Source organism: Xylocopa sonorina, chromosome 10, assembly GCF_050948175.1.
Source record: "Xylocopa sonorina isolate GNS202 chromosome 10, iyXylSono1_principal, whole genome shotgun sequence".
Taxonomy (NCBI): Eukaryota; Metazoa; Arthropoda; class Insecta; order Hymenoptera; family Apidae; genus Xylocopa; species Xylocopa sonorina.
In genome coordinates, this window is record NC_135202.1 from 5,794,691 (window position 1) to 5,815,445 (window position 20,755).

The following is a 20,755-nucleotide window of genomic DNA, read 5'->3' on the forward strand; positions in this document are numbered from 1 at the left end:
CGTGCACAGTGGAGGGCCTCTATTTGCCATCCGCTTTCGGCGGTTCCGCGACGGGGTCGAACACCCTCGCCGCCCCCGACGAATCGGGAACGGAACCGCCATTATGCAAACTCCGCGGCATTATCTGTCTTCGCCTCGATTTTTACCATCCCCCCATCTTTGTTTACCCGTGGTTTTGTTCGCGGTTTAATTGCGCGGTTTCGTAACGCAAAGTACTTCTCGTCCCTTCGCGACTCGCGAACGGCCCCGATTTACGCGAACTGATCGTCGACGTGACGCGCGTCGACAGGCGGCTCGTTTTCATCGGAATTGCTACCGAAATCGAACAAACTTCGAGGATCGCGCGGATGGGTACGCGAGAATCGAAACTCACCAGTGTTTCACGGTGTGGAAAGATCGGGAATTCTGATGTGTAGGCTGGCTGAAAAAGGTGCATTTGAGCGTTTAATTACTCGGAAAAACGTAAAAAACCGGGGAATCCGTGGCATTCTGATTTCGTTTCGCGAGTTTATTAAATCGGAGAGAGCTTCTACGAGCACGGCAGACGTTACTCTCGCGTGGATTTCGAATTATATAACCAATACCTAGTGTATATTAATTGGGCTTGGAAAGATACGATTCTACGTGAACATCCGCGGTTTAATGATAATTTGAAAAGGTTTCGATGCGAATAATTTAACGACCGAACGTTTTCTTCGCGTTTCACAGAAAACACCGTTCTATTTATAGTTATCCAACAATCCTAACAACCGAACGAAGCGAGTTAATCAGAGTCGACCGTGCAGTATTCTCATCGCTACTAAAATCCGCCGCACAATACTATTCCCGCGGTTATGTAACGCTACGTAACGCCACGTAATCTTCAAATCATCATCTGAATGGAATGGCCGAGGAAACGAACGTATTTTACATAACTCAGTCGCTCGTAACTGAGAGTATCTAATCGAAATCTGTATCAAATGCACCGGCTATAATTCCTATCGTCGTAAACCTAAATTACTTCGCAGAAACAAAGTGCAACTAATATTGCATTAATGCGAAACGTTTCATTTCATTCCGACGCGTTTAGACGGAGTTCGAATCGAAGCGGAATTCACAGCCACTGTGCGATCCTTTCGCTCGCGTTCTCTTTTCGAATCATCCACGGCGATGATGGTTTTTCTTTTTCAAAGAACTTTTTTCTCGCGTCTCGTAGCTACTTTGTAAAATTGAATCTTGTGGAAATAAAATGTTACCGTAGTTACGCTACTGTAGTTACTTACACAGCGAAATCTTATTTCCGCTATGCAAATCTTCCATTGGAGTAACGTGCATCCTCCGTTCTCGTGCCTCGCGACTGTTTAGGAAAATTTAATTACGAGGAAGCAAATATTCACGATTCTCCGAGATACCATACGAACGCAATTGGTTATATAAATATTAAACAAATCAACTCCGCTTTTTCGACTCGCCGGTAATGCTACACGAACCCGTTAATAATCGAACTTCCGTTTAACACCGCGTCGAGACGAGCCAAGAACGCCACCGACTAATTAAAAATGTAATCTACCCAATTTGCATTCGAAGCACTCGTTCGTTGAAACACGCGGAGAGAATGCGAAACGCGAGACTCGATCCTTCGATCGCGATTCCCATCGAACGCGTGTAGAAACCTCGAGGAATGAGCACCCTCGCGATCGCCGATAAATCATCGTACGAGTAACACGATCGAATAGAGGAGATACGAGCGAACGTATTTCGAGCAGTGAAATACGAGTTCCCAGGTAGTTGCGCGTTGCTCCTGGCTGAAAAATTCTTCCCTTACGTCTTCCGCGTCCGTCTCGTCGATTTTCCACGAGCCACCCCCCAAGAGAACGAAATCGCCTCCGCCAGGTAAGGTCGCCACGGAATTGTTCGCGAGGAGCCATCCGTCGTGAACAGGCGGACAGATAAGTCGAAAGCAGGTGCGAGGACGGCGTTAAAGCCAGGCGAATCCTCTCTGCCTTTCTTGGCTGGGTAAACAGAGGGGACAGCTGGCGCGTGCAAAGAAATCGAAGCCACCGCGGATAATTAGAGAATCGACAACCGGATATGGAAGCGGTGCCTGTTGTAAAAGCGTGAAACGGACGCTCTGTGTACCGAACCGTGGAGAACCGCCTGGTTAAATATTTAACAACCCAAGCACCAGTTTTAAGTCTGAGCAATAAGATATGAGCGACGTTCGGAATGGAGTGATCGCGGCGGTAATCGCAGGGGTGGGTTTTCGGGTGGACGAAATCCTTTCTCAAGTTCTCGATACGTTTTAAATAACTACGGACGTGTTTAAAGATAAATGAGGACGTTTGTGTTTTCGACGACAGTTCATTGAGTAACGTTTTCAGTGATTGAAAAGATTAATGATAATTTATTAGAAAATATCGGATTTGTAGAAAGAATATGTCGTTTGTTAATATTCGTAGACACTATTATTTCGTTAGTGATATTATTTAACTCGAGACGACTGTTTCTGTAAATTTCTAAATCACTTCAAGTAACACACAGATTAATTAAACAATTTTCAGCCATGACTGAGGGTAATAAGTTGTGCCTGAACACGAGCGCCATAATCTACTGCCAGACAAGAAATACGAATCGCACCGCTAATCTGCTCCGAATCTCCAATTTTGTTATACAGAAATCACTAAACACTGATTGAGAAACGATAATTAAACGTTACAGCCTCCTTTCGAGAAATACCCTTAACAGACACGTAGAACGCGATCAGGGTTGGAGGAAAATTCACTGGCACCGCGGGTGGCCTATCAGAAGCAGAAACCTTGCAAGTGGACGATCGTATCGTGAACTATGCGGTTCGGAAACAAGCAACACGCATTTAACGGATAAGCAAGCGGCGATCGCGGGGCGAAGAAGGAAAGGCGGAGGCGGGTGCAATCTCGCGGCTTTATCGCGGAAGGCGCACACCGCCAGTGGTGCACTTGTTCACCTAACAATAAGTAGAATTGCAACGCGGCGATACGCGTGCATCCTGAGCTATTGTCTCGATGCGCGCTCGTTTAGCCCCGTCGCGCAACCCTCCAACCCCTCGCGAATCATTGTCCTACGGTGCGCTGGAAAATGTAATGCAAATCCTGCGAGCATTCGCTGCGCGCTCGCGCTTGTTCTCGAAACGGCGTCGAGGGTGTTTTATCGTCGTCCTTAACGTTCAGAAATTGATGTCGCACACGCGTCTCTCTCGCGACGCTGTTTGCAACGAGTTTCGGGGCTGGCGGATCTCTCTGACCTGTTTAGTCGAAATCTATTACAGAATGCATCGGGGCGCACACGAGTGCACCCTCGAAATTGATTTACGAGCGAGGGCTTGTCGGCTGGCTACGACCTTCGTGTTCTGACGCCAGCCTGATCGATGTGCGAAATCGCGTCGCACTGTAACAACGTCGGGGTACACGCACCCCTTTCGCGCCGCGTGTCGTTTCAGCCTTTGGTGCGCCCTGCGACTTGGGAATTGCACACTCGCGTGCTGCTCCTACGGTACGAACAGCGAAGGGTGCTGGAGTGAAACTACTGGTTATTAAAGATACGACACGTTTTATTCGAGAAAAGAAGCGAAACTCTTTCAAATGATCGCAGTTCGCGGAGAAAACGAACGTTTCTCGATTCTTTGTAATTAATTACTAGATGAACGTGTAGCGAATTTAACCCTTCTGTGATCCTCGAAGTTTGTTGGATCATTTTTTAATTCTCAAAAAAACATCAATAAACAGATTAATTTGTGTGAGCATAGGTAATATTTAACAACGCTACTCTCTTTAAAGCTACACTCTACGTTAATCTACGAATTAAGAAAACCTCTGAAACAGTATTAAGTGGACAAAATACTTGGACCATCCAACATACATAAAGATAATTCCTTTCTCTTCAGGTGCTGCTTACTACTCGCCGTTCCAAAGTTGGTCCCGCGGCTGACAATGCAAATCCCTCCCAAATCGAGAGAGAAGCTCGTAGCTTATCGCTGCTAGTGCTCGCGTTATTGCTCCACTGTCTCGAAGAGGTCCCGCGTCATCAGCTTAATTCGTCGCGGCCTCGTTAAGCGACGCCTCGAACGGCCGATCGTTCATGATAAATCGCGGCGCGATAAAATCGCCGTCGCGGTGGAAGGGCGTGGAAAGTTCACCCGCGTGAAAGTCCTCGGAATCGAACGTCGTCGCGGGCACGATTCCGTGGGAGAGCCACGGCCTGGCCAACCGGCTGGAACCGATCTTTTACAACGGCTGGCGATCTCTGCGTGGGCTGCCGACGCGAGTCGCGATCAGCCACCCTGTAATTACGGGCCACTCGCCGAATTTACGGGACCGCGTCGGGTGCCGTTCCTCTTGAGCAACTCCCGGTGAAACGGAGAGATCTCGTCGCGGCGACAGGCTACCAGACGAGTCGGCTTTTTGCTCCCCCTTTTACGGAGCCCGTGTCGAAAGAAAGTATCGTGTCTGATAATTTCTTCCATTTTCTTACTGCTTCGTCGCGTTTTTTCTTTTTATTTTGCGAGTAACGATGTTGTTTCGATAAAAATATTAGATCGTTTTGTATTTTTAGATACTCTTGAAGGGTGGTTTTTCAACTTTTCGACTTGAATAGATATTTATTCGCTGTCTACGAATAGGCGATTCGTGAGATCAGCGACGGGATTACTTTTATAGCAGTTAAGTTCAAGAGCTTAAACTTGGCACAGAGATTTCTCGGATGGACTGATAAGATCGGTTGTTCCAATTTGAAACACTGAGCGATACTGAGGAACGTTTGAGATTTGCGCGCCGATCGGGCTTCACGCTTTTTTAACTTTTATTCTTTAGTAACTCTGTCGAGCGTATCGAAAACATATCGAATCGAATAAAGTATGGAGCGCAATACTTTATTGGAATCGATGTACCTTGCAGTGTAATTAAAAAGCAACGAGTTAATGAATTTAATATTGCAGAACAGGCTTTCAGCTTTCGTATTTCGATTGTTAACAACTGATCGATAACAGAACGTGGATATCGAAAATATGATCGAATAAAATCCAAAATTCCTTACAGAGATCGCAGGTTTAAATTGTAGTTCACGTGTAATTGGAAAAGGGGAGAATAATTGATTGGAAAGATTGGCGTCTTATTTAATTGACAAATAACTTTCGAGTAAGCTCGATTCACACGAGTGTAACAAAACGTATGCGCAGTTTATTTGGAATTTCATAACAAATTTATCTCGTTTCGTTCAGTTTATCGAAGAGAGAGGGGACGCTCGACGGATAACATTTTATTTATACAGCAATTATGTAAAATCTCGCGTAGCACGCTTTGTCTTGCACGCGTAGTCGTTTCTAGCGTGTCGTAAGATCTCTAAGCGCTTAATAATAATTAGTACGTTACTATTTTCATCGTGCAGCCTGTTCGTAAAATATGCTTCCGCACAGCGCAGAAACACACGGAGACACCGGCTCTTGCGAGTACATTAAAGCCCACTAGACGGGTGTTCTTACACACGCTTAACTAATTGGACACCGGCCAGAGGAAAGTCACAGACTCGCAATGTTCCAGCTTTTACTCCTAAAAAGTCCATTCGTTATAACAATTTCTTTTTCCGCACGGAAAACGATAAGGAGAAAAGGGGACGAAACAAATCAACGAACCACGTACAATCGCCATAAAAACGGCTCAAGCGCACAACAGACAAAAGCAAACCAAACAACGAACATACAACAAAAACACTTTGCAGGAACAAAAAAAAAACGATGCAACTTAGGAATTCCTTTATCGACTTCGTGGTGTGGATCGTTCGTTCTTTCGAGAATCGTTAGACTGAATTGACTCGACCCTTCCACGTCTGACTCCTTGTCTGCCTGTGAACCGTGCGTGTCTATAGATTTTCTTTTTTTCAAGGGACACGGTGTCAGACGGTCTGAGAAACATGATTTAATTGAGAAGATCACGTTCAGCCATTGCGCAATGTTTCAAACGAGCTTAACACTGAATGAAACGGCTAAGAATAATACCAAGGAGACAAATATTGTTCGTCGCAACTCGACTAGAGTAATGTATATACACACGAGTCGGAGAGAAGTCAAATTGTTCACATCCTCCTCCTGCACATTTCTCTAGTTTAACGCTAGAGCATATGATTAACGTTTAACTTTACAGAACCTAAACGGTTAAGTAATCAGTACCGTCTTCAGAGTGACTCATACGTCATTTTGCATAATTCAACACTCTTTCTCTCGAGTCACGAATTCTGTTTCAAACAATGCACAATTATGCAGAAATGAGAAAAGAATAGTACTATTATCTATCGAGACAAACCTTCGCATATCTCAAACCACCCTCCGTTGAGGCTCGTTTTCAAATGAATCGAATAAAACTACCCTACATTATCATACAGTTCATTTTCTCTTCCCCTTCGTATTAAATTTCCCTGTTCGTCAATTTTTTACATTTTCTTAACGTCACCCTTCAACAAGGATGGCCATCCAAGTTGCGTATCCCACAAGATAAAGTTGTTCACCGCGAAACAAATATGCCGTCGAGAAATCGTGCAGATTCCAATTCCCCGAGACGAGTCTCGAAGAAACTCGCGACTGACACGACAACGAGCCCCGAAAGTAAGTCGGAGGGTGGCTCGAGGCCTAATTATCGGCGTTCACCAGAGGAGGAGGGGTTGGTGGGCCACTCGACAAAGCGTGTTCACCTGGTAGAGCGGTATATACTCGACGTAATCGAACCTGTCGCCGCGCCTCGACAAGTATCGATCTACGGGCCGGCAGCAGCAGAGGAGGCAGTAAGCGAAATTGGGCATCTGGCGGAGGGCGCGCACCCTCGATGGGGTTGGGAAGGAGCGCACTAGAACGCGGCACGGCTACGCGGCTCGCGGAAACCAGACTGATCGTGAATCGCGGACCGCGGCTAAGAAATTCGAACGTGACGGAAGGCTGCCGGGTGTTTTGCCAACCTCCGCCGACGTATTTTCGTCCGCCGTGACATTGACTTTCCTCGGGCGCGGGTCCAATTAGCACCACGCGGCCACTGGGAACTGCGTACAACGGTGACGGACCTCGAGGGACAATCGTTCCTCGTCGATAATGGTCCAGAGTTGCGAAACGTTCGCGTCTATATGCACGAGTAACGTGGACTTAGACGCTTCGATGAACGATTGCTGGCTGGGCGTTGTTGATGGTCCACGATACTGTGGAGGTATTTTCGAGGTAGCTTCGAGGGGGTGGATAAGAAAGATTCTATTGTAAAGAGTGTTTGATTAGCGGTGGATGTTTGTATTTCTCGCGTGTATGTTAATGGTTTGAAGATTTCCAAGATAAACTGAGACTTTTTTAGGACCAACGCGACGACACCATTGAACGCAATCTCCCAATCACCCATTTCTGATATTAAAACCGTCTCCATTCTATCGTATACTTAATATCGGACAACAGCACTTTAATATTCCCTGACGCTATTCCCATCATCGGTTTCCGCGTTTCGATTTTGCTTACGGTCCAACCCACCCCCAATTGAACCTACAAATCAGCCCCTTCCGGTAACGAGAAGCTTTCACACGGTCGATCGAACCCACACCAGCAATCTGCGATATCGGTGTATCGAATTTTTTCGAGGATTCCTCGACCCTCCCCCTCCCCTTTCCTCGCCACTTTTCCAGCCTTTCCCGTTCGATGGAATTGGGCACAGCGTATCACTGTCCAATCGCTCGACGAAAACCGGATTTACCAGCGTTCACATGGAAATGCGATATGTCCGGGGCATTAGTGTCTTCGGATGGCGAGCGCAACAGCGGTGTTAATTGGCGTCTGGCAATCAGCTTTAATTAAAACTGCTTTCTGCCGTCGTCGCGGGGAAAAACGACGGGCGAGGATCGCCGCTGTTGCCGGGCGTTTATTGAAAAATTCGAGCCGATGGACAAGCGTATCGCGTCAGCTGCCACTGATTAATTACGTGCTTCGATACGATCGAATGATAAAATCCTGCTAAATGTTAGAAACGTAGCGCGTGTCCAGATAAATTTTCATTCCTAATATCATTGTACGCGTCGATTATGCAAATTAATTTTTATTCGCTCCATGGAAACCGTTCATCTCGTACGGCCGAATTTTATCTGCGAACTAATTACCGCTGATTAAATTGCGAAACGAACTGGATGCGCGGCACAAAATGAAGTTCCCAAAGAGATTTAAACGCGCGCAATTTCGTGCAATCTGCTTAAAAATATCTCCTCGTACGTACGTTGCTTACTCACAGTGGAAACGATTGGGCACCGTTTAAACGCCTCTCGCTGCGATTCCTCGTCGATTCGCTGGGTCGAGGGGGTTGGAGTCGCGCGACGAAACGAACGAACCCGTCGCCGTTCAGAAGACAACGGTCCCGTTCAAGTTTCATTAAACGCGGCAGGCGCATCTATAATTTCGTTACAACGAGGCGTAATTGATCGTCGTAACGCGGTCCGCGGCGCCCGTCGTTTATAAATAGTTTCTGAAAGGAGCAGCCACATTTTCGTGCGTGACAGACACGCACGCGCACGCACGTTGAACACGATCGTAAACGTCGACTGTTTTGCGTAATAAGAGCCGTTAGGTTAACCACCATTGACGAACCATTTCCGACCATTGAATAACCGTGCCATCTCCCACTGTCCGTTCAAGGTCATCCGTCATCCTCCGCTCCGGGTGAGCCCCTACGGGTTTTAGCCTCGCCGCTCTGAATTTAAATTACCATCTCGTATCCGTGACGCGGCCCCGTCGGAGTGGTAACATTGAACTACTTCGACGATTACGCGAAACTTTCAGCCGAGGTGCTCGTTGCATTAATTGAAAATTAATTGGGGTGCGCGCGAGGGGGTTGCGAGACTCGCGCAAGAATACTCCGCGTAACGAATTCACCAATGTTTCCTGTCTATTCTATTTTACTGTGAAAATGTGGAATTATCATTGGGGTAGTGGATAATAGTAAATGTTTCTTTTATTTTTGTACCCCAATACTATGAATATTTGTCCAGTAATCTGTGGCAGAAAAGGTTTCGTTCCTTTTTGTTTCCTAGAAAGTGCGATAAGAATGTCCAACTGGTACAAAGTGTTAACGGTTTCGAGTAACGTAACAGAAGGCCGATATTACGACTGAGCCGTGGAAAGCAACAAGGCGCCAGCTATTTCTCGCGCGGCAATTCGAAAACGTACTGCGCGGCATTTAAAGTCCATTGACTTGGCTGAAATTTTCCACAAAACCGTCGCGCGCATCGCGTGGACGTTTCGACATTTGCCAGAAAGACAATACGAGAATAGTAACGAGAAATAGAATCTAAAATTACGCCCTCGTCCGATGCGTACGTGTCCGTTCCCCGTTAACTTTTAATTGGCGCGAATGTAATAATAAAATTCGGCAACGAGTCGTGCGACGTCGAAATTTACGATCGCACCGCGGTGTCGGTCGTTGCAGAAATAAAAGTGAGCCGCGAATAAAAACGTCGCGGGGACACGGTCCTCTCAAGGTTTCGTGGACAGGTACTCACTTTCGTTTTCGCCGAGGACCCTGAAATTTAAATCGAAGAGACACACATCGTCGATGTTGCTCCTCGTAAACGGTACACAAGGCGACCCATTTCGCTCTGAAAATAGATTTCGCTCGTGGAACTGCATAACCGATCGTAAATATTAGCGCGTTCGCAGATGAAGACTTCTGACGGACCGATTATTTCTGTTAAATATCGTTCACTGTCAAATTTCTTACAATTTTTCTTCACTTTTCATCTTTCAATCTTATTAAAATAAAATAAGTTATTTCATCTCATTGTTTCAACGCATGGAAATCGATAAAATGTTCATTACCATGTTATTTCGTAGTGGATCCAAAAATTGGGGTGGATCGAAATGTATTGAGTGGTCTTGGATCGCCTTCAACGGCTGTCTGTTAATCGTCTTCGGCAAAATTCTATCAAGTTCTCCAAACACTTTACGGCGGCCTTAACACATCTGATTTTCACGGTTCCACACAGTTTCCGATCGTAAAATCCGCTTATAGCGCAAAATGGGTCAACCTGCGCGTTCCAATCCCCCGCGACGTTCGACTAAATCCTTTCTCGCTAAGAATAAAGAGCTGTTTCTTCTCGGAACGAACCGTGCCGTATTTTCTAAAGCAACGCGGCGTTACGATTTACAAAGTTCCTCGAGTATCGCATCGTAAATGCACCCCGAACGTCTCGTCATCTGACGCGGCAGCGGAGGCAGAAAAAAGGAAAGTAGGAAGGAGGGACCATCCCTCTCTAACAATTACCTACAACAGACCCTCAAACAAGCTAAAACAATCGAAAGATGAGCCAAAGCGCACTCCAAACATTTAGAATTCCTGATAACGAGAAAGCAGACGGTGGAACGGCATCAAAGCCCCGCTTAAATATCCGTCCTCGCCCTCGCGAGCGATCCTCCTAGTGCAAGGTTCCTCTCGCCTACACAAAGCGAGAAGAGAGCCAAATGACGACGACGACAAAGGCGGCGACGAAGAAAAGGGAAGAAAGACCAGCGGCAGGAATAACGGGAGTGTTTGCCTCTCTCTACCCCTTATTACGATTCCGCGGCGAGATCCATTTTTACGAAGCCAAGAGAGGCTTCCTCCTCCTCCTCCTCCTCCTTCTTCTTCTTCTTCTTCTTCTTCTTCGTCTTCTTCTCTTATACCTCCTCTTCTTCTGCCACCGTGCTCGTCCGTTTCGACGTTCGAAGCGAGGCTCGACGGCGTCTGGCCGAGCACTTTGCTCGCTTCGTCGAATACGTTTACAGGAGAGAGGCGGGATCGATATCGAGACGTCGGCTGGGAATATGGAAATTCGGCCGGCATGGCGAGGAATAATGTAAATTCGACGCCGGCGATAGTTGCCGAGGGGATCAGGTGTACTGGTTCTACGAGCAAAAGTGGCACCCCTGACGCGCAGGCTTGGGCACAGACTCGCTCGAGAATGCGAACCCAGCGTGTATGTGCGTTGGTCCCCCCCCCTTTTTATGCATATGGGATTTTACAGTAAAGTTTGTACATTCAGACAGTAACATTTGAACCGTGCAGATATCTATAGTTTCTTATATGTGAATTTTTATCCCCTTTCGCGGAAGAAGACACAGGTGCATGGTTTCATAAGGGGTAGAGTCGAGGACGCTTGGAGAACAACAGTTTCAACTCTGACGGTAGACTTGCACGCGTATTTTTTAAATATTTTAGCGTCAATTTTTACCGTCTTCTTGAGTGGATATTTTAAAATATGCAACAGTAGCCTGTGAAGACATCACATTTCAAGCTTTCACAAGGAACCCTTCTGTTGCGTGAAGATCAACCCCAAACAGGATACTTTCCTTGCCTCCGTTCGTCAGTACAAACGCCTGCAGCTGCAAAGGTCCCACATTCTACGTCTATTATAAAATCGACTGATCGACGGTTGAATTTAACCCTCGAGGACCGCAACCCCTCTCAGAGGGGGGCTGCTACCAGTTCGTCTATTCGTCCACGTAGCAGAAATAAATTTCTGCCGGCGAACGGACCGGACTTTCAGACGAGAGACGGAGAGGTCAGCTCGTTTCGATGCGATGACGAATCAACGACAAGGCTGTGACTCATTGTCGGTCGAGGAGTAGCCAGGATGACGGCTGACTGGAATTCGTAATTCGTTTTACTTGCACGGCCTCACGCAACTCCCGTGACGGGAATAACAGCCTTCTGGGGAAGCGCGCGGCAGACGGTTTTCTGTGTCTCTGGGGAAGCTCGCATAAATGGGGGAGAAGGTGATAGAAGCCTGTTTTTGCGCGGTCCTCTTTTCTCGGATTAACCACGGTTGATTGTCTACCCGATTGGCGCCTTTACTCAAATTATTTCTGCGAGATATTTCGTGCTGAACTGTTACCCTTCTCATTTGCATTTTCCCCTGAATATGTACAAGTATACTTCAAGTTTAATTAAAATAAGCTTTTAGCTAATAATTCTGCTAATAATCATTGTCTTCTAAATTGTAGAGTCGTATATGTAAGCTCTGTTTTATATACACGATTGGGGTGTCGACTGACAGACTGGCAATGATTTAAGAAAGGGAGAGTTTCAATCTAAAAATGTATATCTCGATAGCATTTTGACAATTTGTATCCCCATGGAAACAAATGTCACCATACGTACAAATAAAACGACGTCCAGCGATCCATATATTGCTACCCCAACGAATCCATCAGTACTAAGCCCGAGCACACTTTAACTCGCACTCCTGGGAGCCCACGATCCTCCCCTGTCCGACTCCTCCTTCGATTTTATCACCCATACGACATCCACCCTCCGAAATAGATGAAACCCAATAAAACTGCCCGACATAAATCGTTTCGTCAAATCTTGTCTAAAACCCTGCGACGACCATCGCTATCCATTTTCTATCTACCCTGGTGACGTTCTCGAGCAAAGATCAAAATGGAAAAGCGTAACACCACGACACAAACGCGATACGATCATTCATTGTACATCATACACTAACATTTAATAGACACTTTACGTGGCGCTTACATTTGACATAAATTTGCACGTATTTTTCGCGTTTTAAAAATTGCACGAAGCGCATCGAAACTGGGGAGGTGGAGGCGGAAGTGGTCGGTGAACGATCGTGAGCGGGAGACAACGAGCGTGGCGTCAAGCGGAAACGAGCACTGGTCCGATAACGGTGTCGTATAAATAGCCATTATTTTCCAGCCACGTGGCTTTTGTGTAGCGTGACGATCGTCCTTGTCGACGCGTGCGAGGGTGCGTTCGGTCCTGATGGATCTCGTGGATCGCCGGCATCGATCCACGCGTGCGTGGCACCCTGCAGTGGGCGCTGGTCACGTGGCTGGGATCGGTATCAATTAACACGCGCGCGCGTTCGTGGGTGCTCGTCGAGGCACGACCGCGGGTGTTTTCATTGTTTCATTTATCCACGCCAGGTGCTCGCCTCGTTTTTTTTTTCCCGCCAAATTGGATTTCGAATTAAATCGCCGGCCTCGTAGCCGCGTTGTAACAACCAGGATTAGCTCCGCGGTGTGTTTCGATGGACGATCGCGGTGGCTTTGTTCGAAAACGTCCGCGAATTTGGTTTATTCGGTCTTTCCGAGAGAATTAAGTATTTAACCTCGCGTGGGGTGCGCGTACGTGTTTTATGGACGGTTTACGTTCGGTTAAACTGTTTGGCGATCGTAGTGTTGCCTGTGGGTCATTATACGAATATAGCCCCCAGTAAAATTTTATCGCCGCGATAGTCGCGAGTAAAACGAACTTATTCGGGGCTAATAAAATCCTCTCGACCTCTTTAATTAAATAACAGCTGATTGCAACTTCCCTGGCTGTTTTAACGTTTATAAGAGACAGTCGACTTGTTCAACAAGTGCTGCATACCCATAGGAATCCAGAGAGACAACTTGAAACGCAAGTGATCGTAATTATTATACATGTAGCTTTTGTTGGTTGCCTAACAGGTGATATTTCGTTCTGATCGTTTAGTCGAGACACGACGTACGTATTCATAATTCCTTGCGCAACGTTTCTCCCGTTACTGCTTGTGTAACGCCAGTAAACAACTTTAATCTACTTGAAACGGTGAAATATTCCAAATATCCACGCGAACTTGTACAAACTTTAATTCATCTAATGATCATGTGTATAAAAAATATTTGAATCTAGGAAGAAGTTCGATTACAACACTCTCGATACACAGTGTTTGGATGGAAACTGATCTCGATTCGAGCTCTCGCAGATACCAGATGTAGACGTATCCGTGGTTAAAAGAGCTGGCGAACAACAGGCGCATCTAAGCTAGACGACGTCGATTACCGCTTCTATGCATCGGGTATGCAGGCTGCGGCGACCTGCATCCGGCTCGTCGCACGTGCACTACCGTTACGAACGCCCGTACGAAACACCAGCGGCCATGTACACCGGCAGGAAACACGGCGCAGGTACCAACCGGCGACTCGAACCGTGCTTCTTTCCTTTCCTACCAGTCGCTGAACAAACGTTGTTAACGTTGGGTACGCGACACGAAATTTATTCAAAGAGGAACTAGTTCCCCGGGTAAATATGTACAAGGTGTGTCTTGAGGGGTGGAGAGTGGAGTGGAGGAATGTGGAGACCCCTCTCTTCGCTTCGTTCCTCTTTTTCCCTTCTTTTTTTCTTCCAGTCTTTAGAGTGTTTCGTTTGAGGTTTCTGAACTAATTTGCATTCTCGCGAAATAGGGGGACGTCTTGTTAACGAGTAGCATAACTCGACAGATGATTTTCTCGGAATAAAATTAAACATTGAGAGAAATAGAAATATAGCCTGACACTGGAGTGCGTTTTGTCGACGATCGAAACGCGAAGGTATCTCTATTAGTCACCCAATTTGTCAGAGGAACACCGCGAGGGCGCAGGGGTTGCAGCCACCCCTATCAAGTGTTATCCACCGTCCAACATCGTCATTCGAGGCACGTAGGCTATACTATTTGCTTGGAGCCGCGTATGTTATCATTGGGTACACAGAGGGAGGGGAATGCCGCACGAAATTTTGGTTACACCATCCATCTAGCCACCCTGCCTCGCCCCGACCAGAATATTGCCAGAGATATTGTACCGGCCCCGGCGTTGGGGTGGCGAAGTGAGGATAAAGCGGTATGAAACGACGTAAGCTTCTTTTCTGTCCCGACGTGTAACAGGGAGAAACGAACGGGTGCTCCCATGGGTGACGCGACGTGCCAATTGCCGGATTAATTTCGAATCCATTGTGATGCAGCAACCCTTTCGTGTCTCTTTTGCAGCCGCGAAGCAGGAAACCGGTGCCGGTCGAGTAGAATTGAGGGACTTGGTCTCATGATTAAGTGGAACCTTTTAAAAGAATGAAGAAAGAAGGGGAAATGGGTTCTGAGAAGACTTTTTTCCTCGTGACATTAGCGGTTACGGACGTACCTGTTGCAAAATGCTGATGCAAAATAGCTATAAGCGAACGGATGGCGAGAAGAGATGGACGTTTAATGGCTTTGATTTTAATGTTATTAACATGAGAGATTTCGATGAAATTTTTAATAAATATGAAGTATAGTATATAATATTTTTTACTTAATTGTATTGAAAATTTTGTAAAAAAAATTTACTGTAGATAATAAAATATACTAATTTCGCTGCAATTATATATCAAAAAACTATCTTCAGATCGTCCAAAGACCTGAACTTATCAAAATGAATCTGTTTAACCTAACGACATTTCCCAACAGTATATAATCTCACTACTCTTGTCGACCAAAGAAGCTGCAACATCACGAAATGTCGAAAAACGAAGAAACCGTGTCTCCTCAGTCTCCAGAAAAGAAAATTTCCAGAAGGAGGCAAAATGGAGACGACAAGGCGATCAAGTTCCGCTGCGATTTCCCTTCGACGCAAGTTAAAGTGATGCTGGCCAGGGGTTGGACCCAGGTAACGAAAGGTCCCTTTTGAAACGTCACAACTACAACTAGCGTAGGGCGAAACGAAAACGCGGTGTGTAACGTACATTCCCTCGGAGACCTTTCGTCGTCGTTTAAGCTAAGCTGTTTTAAAAGGAAAGAAAGAACGACGATCAGGTAGAAACGCATTGTCCTATGGGACAAGTACCGTATGCAGAGCGTTCGGCTCTACAGGTGGGTGAAAATGAAAGGAACGTTTCCGGGGGCAAAAATAAGGCGATAATCAAGAGTAACGAAATTCGATTCGGAGCTATGGTTTGGAGGGAAACGATATTGAAATTTCGCGTGGCCGGGTTCGGGTAGTCGCGTTGCAGTGGCTTATGGGCACTTGCCATTAGTGGCACGTGCACGCGGGGAATTTGTCGAGTGGTTTTCCTTGAAAAAGAAGCTTCGAACGTAATTTCGACTCTCTTGGTTTTTATCTTATTTCGTTCTATAGAATCATCTCTTTTATTCCGTTTCAGCCCACCTGTAGCCGAGTACTGGGGCGAGCATATAGGTAGACGGAGGATAATCATAGTACATATGTATATCGTTAAGCCCACGGTCGTGGGAGTAAAGCTTTTCATATAGGCAAAAGGATTTCATCTTCCACAACGGCGTGTTTAAAAGTTACATATTCATGTATCCAGATTTTTCAAGCACATTTCACACCAATTTACCTTAAATCAATCCACTTTCACGCAGCAATTCTGTCTTACAAATAACGATATTTTATACTGTAATTTATTGTACAAATGCATTTTCGTGTTTGTAATACCACAGACGATAAGATCTTTCACAAGTTTAGAAATAGGGAACGGTCAATCATTTTTTCAAGGTAACAGACCCCAACGAGCAGAACTGGCACCTCTGGTGGTGCGAGACCAACGACGTCCGTCAGGTGTTGGACTCGAAGCTGGCTTCCCACCAGAAAATACCTCACTTCCGCAATCATTACGAATTAACGCGGAAGAACTACCTGTACAGAAACCTGAAGCGATACAAGAAATCTCTGCTAAAGTCGAAGAAAATCGACGAAGCCGAGCTGTGCGATTGCATGCCCCTGACTTTTGAATTGCCGAATGATTACAGACTGTTTGCGGAAGAGTATCATAAACAGCCTGGCGCAACGTGGATCGTGAAACCTGCAGGAAGATCGCAGGGCAAAGGTGCGCCACCACCTCCATTGCTTTCCACGTTATAGAAAAATGAAAAGTTATATCCAAAATTATTGGTATCGTTTGCGTCAACACGGATAGATAATTTCTACGATGAAACCCTATCGCATCTTATAATATGTGTCTCGAAAATGTGTCCACATAATCGCATCGCTTTCCTAACCGCCCTAATCACCACGTGAAAACGAAACAGAAACCAACGAATACGCCCCTCCGTTAACAGGTATCTTCCTGTTCAGGAAGTTGAAGGACTTATCCGAGTGGCGTACCAAAGAGTTTCCCCCGCAGCTGGAAACAACTCCAGTGGAGACGTTCATCGTGCAGAAATACGTGGAGAATCCTTACCTTCTGGCAGGTTCGTGCTTATTCGCGATACTCCTCGGCTATTCAACCGCTTATCGCCGGTGTTGTCGAGGAGGAACGGCTGAATACCTTTGAAAGGGGTGGCGGACGACCTACGGGTGAGATCCACGTACCCTTTGTATCGTCCGAAAAAGGAGGACGAAGGCTTGACTGCCGAACTTCGTTCGAAAGCACTCTCCTCAATGGCCCAACGGTGTACACAACCGTGTACCCAACGAGGTGAACCTCCTACGAGTCCATTTTACAGGGAGGAAATTCGATTTGCGTATTTACGCGCTGGTGACCTCGTTCGACCCTTTGAAGGCATGGCTGGCGAGGGAGGGTTTCGCGCGGCTGTCAGGCGAGCTGTTCGATCTGGGGAACATAGACGACAGCAGGGTCCACTTGACTAACATGGCCATACAGCTCAAGATCCAGGGTGACGAGAGTAGGGAGCAGACGAAGAAGGGGTGCAAGTGGGCGTTGATCAAGGTCAGAGAGTATCTGACTGCTAGGCATGGGGTGGTTGCTGTTGAGGCGTTGCTTCAACGAATAGCTGGTTAGTCTCTTAGTCGATTATACAATATTGCATACATAGTATGCAAGAATCTATGAAATATCCAAAGTAGAGTATATTTAGAAGAAGAACTAAGTTTCCGTTTGTTAACACTCTCTACAATTACCAACTATTTTCGACAATAGTTGATAACTTCTGAAGAGTACCCTTTGAAAATCGAACACCCATTGGAACGCGGCTTCCCAATCTTCAGGAAAGATCTCTCCAATAGTACGCTATCTGCAATACAGCGGTATTAAAAGGCGGATAGTTCGAGTCTAGAAAAAGCTTCGGTTACTCGATGTCGGGCTCGCGTCGTAAAACGGTCTATCGATCCCACAGGCGTGATAATGGCCAGCCTGCTGGCGGTGCAACCGGTGATAATGCAGGGGAAGAACTCGTTCGAGCTCTACGGCTACGATATACTGCTCGACGAGGATCTAACGCCGTGGTTGCTCGAGGTGAACGCCTCGCCGTCGCTGACCGGCACCGACGCCGAGGATTACCGGCTCAAGTTCGATCTGCTCGACGACACGCTGAACGTGCTCGACTTCGAGGGCTGTTTCTCCGGCAGGGAGACCCGGATCGGTGGTTTCGATCTACTCTGGAACGACGGCCCGGTGTGGACCACTTGTCCCAATCCCTCCGTTTGCGGCGAGCCGCCAAACGACACGAGGAAACTGAACATTTTCCTTGGCGCGCGGAACGATCGAGCGGGACAGTTGAGTCAGCTGCGGGACCATTTGGGGGAGAGGCGGAACAGGGCGCAGAGCGGACGCGGGTGAACGAACCCGCCGTGTTTCAAACGCCGTTCCTTCGCAGGATGCGGTCGCCTCGACGTGGATGAGGGTAATTGCAACGTGGCCGTGTTAAGCTGCGCGCGTTCGCCAGCGAAATTAATGGGATTCGCGGCTCCCGGGGCCTTGCTTCGCACTTGGCCGCGCTCGAGGCGGATGGCCTGCGTTGGGATCCGCGCGGGGAGATAGCTAAGTCAGGTATTCCGATTTGGTTGTAAATGGTTTGTTAAGTGAACGCACCTGAGAACCGGAAGTCCTGTGTTTCGCGACGCGAAGCTGTAATTGAAGGCGTCTTTAAATATTTCAATATTCGGTAAACTGGTACTTTTCGATTACCCACGTGGCGCGAATGGAAAGTTGAAAGGTAAATTCCGTGTAGGTATATGAAAAATGTTTAAAACGAATTTGAATAAATTTACAATGATGTCTCTGGTGTTCGAATTTTAATTTTGAAAGGAAGCGCCACAATTCATTCGATAGCTATTTTAATGCAAATGTCTGCAAGGTGTCTTGTACGTGTATGCTTGGATTTCGAGTCAGAGGAGGACCGAGGAGAAACACCAGGAAGAAGAGTCGCATTAATTCTTCTTCGCCCCTGTCAGTTGCAATACTGCGCAAACTTTGCTACTTTGTTAGCTTAATGGTAAATGACAGCAGTAATTCACGCAATTCGTAACTGTACCCTGTACAAGTTTATCCAGGCCAGTACTTCCATCCAAGTTACGTACACGTGTCTTTTATACTGTAGAAGAACTGAAGCGCCAGGGATTTCATTTAAAATGGGAACTTCCCGCGTGCACCTGCGTTAGGGATATTTTTAATTACACAAATCTACTCCTTGTTTCCTGGAACGTTGAAACGCTTCGATAGAATTTCATAGGAGTTTTCATAGAATTCCAAATTCCATCTCGAAGTCTACGAATTCACAGAGAATTCCAAATCTCATTTAAAACCGCGATAAAAGCTTCAAACATTCCGAGCATACGATTACACACAGAGTACCAGATGAATCGAGATCACAAGCGTCACACTGTACGAAAGCGAACGCAGTGGATCACTGACCGACACGATTTTCAACGGCTCGACTTGGGTCAGGATTTTCAGGTGAAATTCGTGCGACCGTCGAACACATGGCTCTCGTTTTTCCTGCACGATTTAATTTCATTGTAGCTACGTGGCAACAGCGGTCGTGGTGCTGGCTGGCTGAAACTAACGAGCACGAATTCGCTCGCCGCGTTGCGCATAAGTGTATGCATATTCATACCGCGGCTGCACACGCGTGCATCGGCATGTCGCTCGCGTGTACGGCATAATCAACCGGCTGCAATTCGTTACAGTTCCGTGAACCCGAATTTTCCCGATCTGTGACGTAAAACTCGCGTAAAAATCGACGTGGCCACGCTCGTCTCTTCGGTACTCGACTTCAGACGAACGTATATGCGTTAATTCACGCATTATTACACGACTAGTTAATAAGTCCTTGCTCAGAGATACGTGGAGATATTTTTAACACTTTGACGACCGACGACAACACCAACTGTGTTACGCAGCGACTAATTAATCGACATTGATGATAATTATACACATGTGCACGTTTGTTTCTTTCGACGACTATTACGTTAGTTTCTGGCGAAAATAACCAGCCGTTGATTCGTTAAGATATTCATACAATCTGCGTTAGAATGTAAATCTTGATAAGAAAATAATTTGCGAGTACCATTTACCGTAACGTAGAAAATAAGGAAGTGAACATTTATTTAGATTACTATTATAGATTAGGTATATTAGCAACAAAATATAAAAAGATAGCAACACGATGCACTTCCACTCGACGTCTAATCGGTCGACGATTCCCGACTGTGCTCCTCTCGAGCGTCCTCCGCGAGTTTCATTCGCGGCGCCGTAAAAAGCGAACACGGTCGCCCATAATCGCGGCGATAAAAACGCAGGCCGGAGGAAACAGTTCTTCAGAGGCACGGCCCGACGTCTGAGCAAATCATTCGCCAGCCCTTCGCGGCGAACCGAACTTATTAAATTCCTTGGGTCGTTATGGCTGACGCCCGCACGGTTACGTACGCGGCTGCGAAAGAATGCACAAGGAGGAGGCGTCGCGGCCCTCTTCGGCTTTTACGCGATGGACGACCTTTTTCTGCGTCGTCGTTTTCTCCACTCTTTCATCAGCCGACTAAATTTAGCGAGAGAGCCGCATGCGACTTCGCGAGTGCACTCGTTCATCCTGATTCTCCCGCGGAATCCCCTGTGTCAACGCGCGACTTTGAGGTCGCTGCACACGCGAGGGGTGGTTGGTACCATAATGGTTCCTGTCGAAGTTGACGCATGTATCTTCGAGAGGATCGCGTTGTCGAATTGGTACTCGTACAAGACAGCTTTGCTTGTATTTTGTTTTCTAGTTTTTCTAATCAGATGTTCGAAGT

The 20,755-nt window shown here is 46.6% G+C and overlaps 2 protein-coding genes across 4 annotated transcripts in view; one reads left to right on the forward strand and one right to left on the reverse strand.

The window, feature by feature from the left end:
• Nucleotides 1-20,755, reverse strand: part of Efa6 (Exchange factor for Arf 6) — a 59,834-nt gene that overhangs the window by 20,393 nt on the left and 18,686 nt on the right. Inside the window, exon 1 of one of the 3 annotated variants that reach the window (XM_076903616.1) lies at nt 6,694-6,912. The exons of the other annotated variants lie outside the window; for them this stretch is intronic. Within the exon in view, the coding sequence (XP_076759731.1) occupies nt 6,694-6,801 (108 nt within the window). The 5' untranslated portion in view covers nt 6,802-6,912. Of the gene's footprint in view, nt 1-6,693; nt 6,913-20,755 lie in introns of those variants that run through there. 3 annotated transcript variants of the gene reach the window in all.
• LOC143428615 (putative tubulin polyglutamylase TTLL9) lies at nt 14,478-18,545 on the forward strand. Its single transcript, XM_076903635.1, has 5 exons — nt 14,478-14,638; nt 16,286-16,616; nt 16,849-16,980; nt 17,236-17,526; nt 17,866-18,545. Exons 1-5 carry the CDS (start codon nt 14,489-14,491, stop codon nt 18,306-18,308), a joined length of 1,347 nt encoding a protein of 448 aa, XP_076759750.1. The 5' UTR covers nt 14,478-14,488; the 3' UTR covers nt 18,309-18,545.

Bases quoted from the DNA above. Each gene is read 5' to 3' on its own strand.
- LOC143428615 (XM_076903635.1), top strand. From the start codon at position 14,489: ATGTTATCATTGGGTACACAGAGGGAGGGGAATGCCGCACGAAATTTT. The intron at 14,639-16,285 runs GTATGAAACGAC...CATTTTTTCAAG, and splicing joins GGCGAAGTGAGGATAAAGCG to GTAACAGACCCCAACGAGCA. The intron at 16,981-17,235 runs GTTCGTGCTTAT...TCCATTTTACAG, and splicing joins GAATCCTTACCTTCTGGCAG to GGAGGAAATTCGATTTGCGT.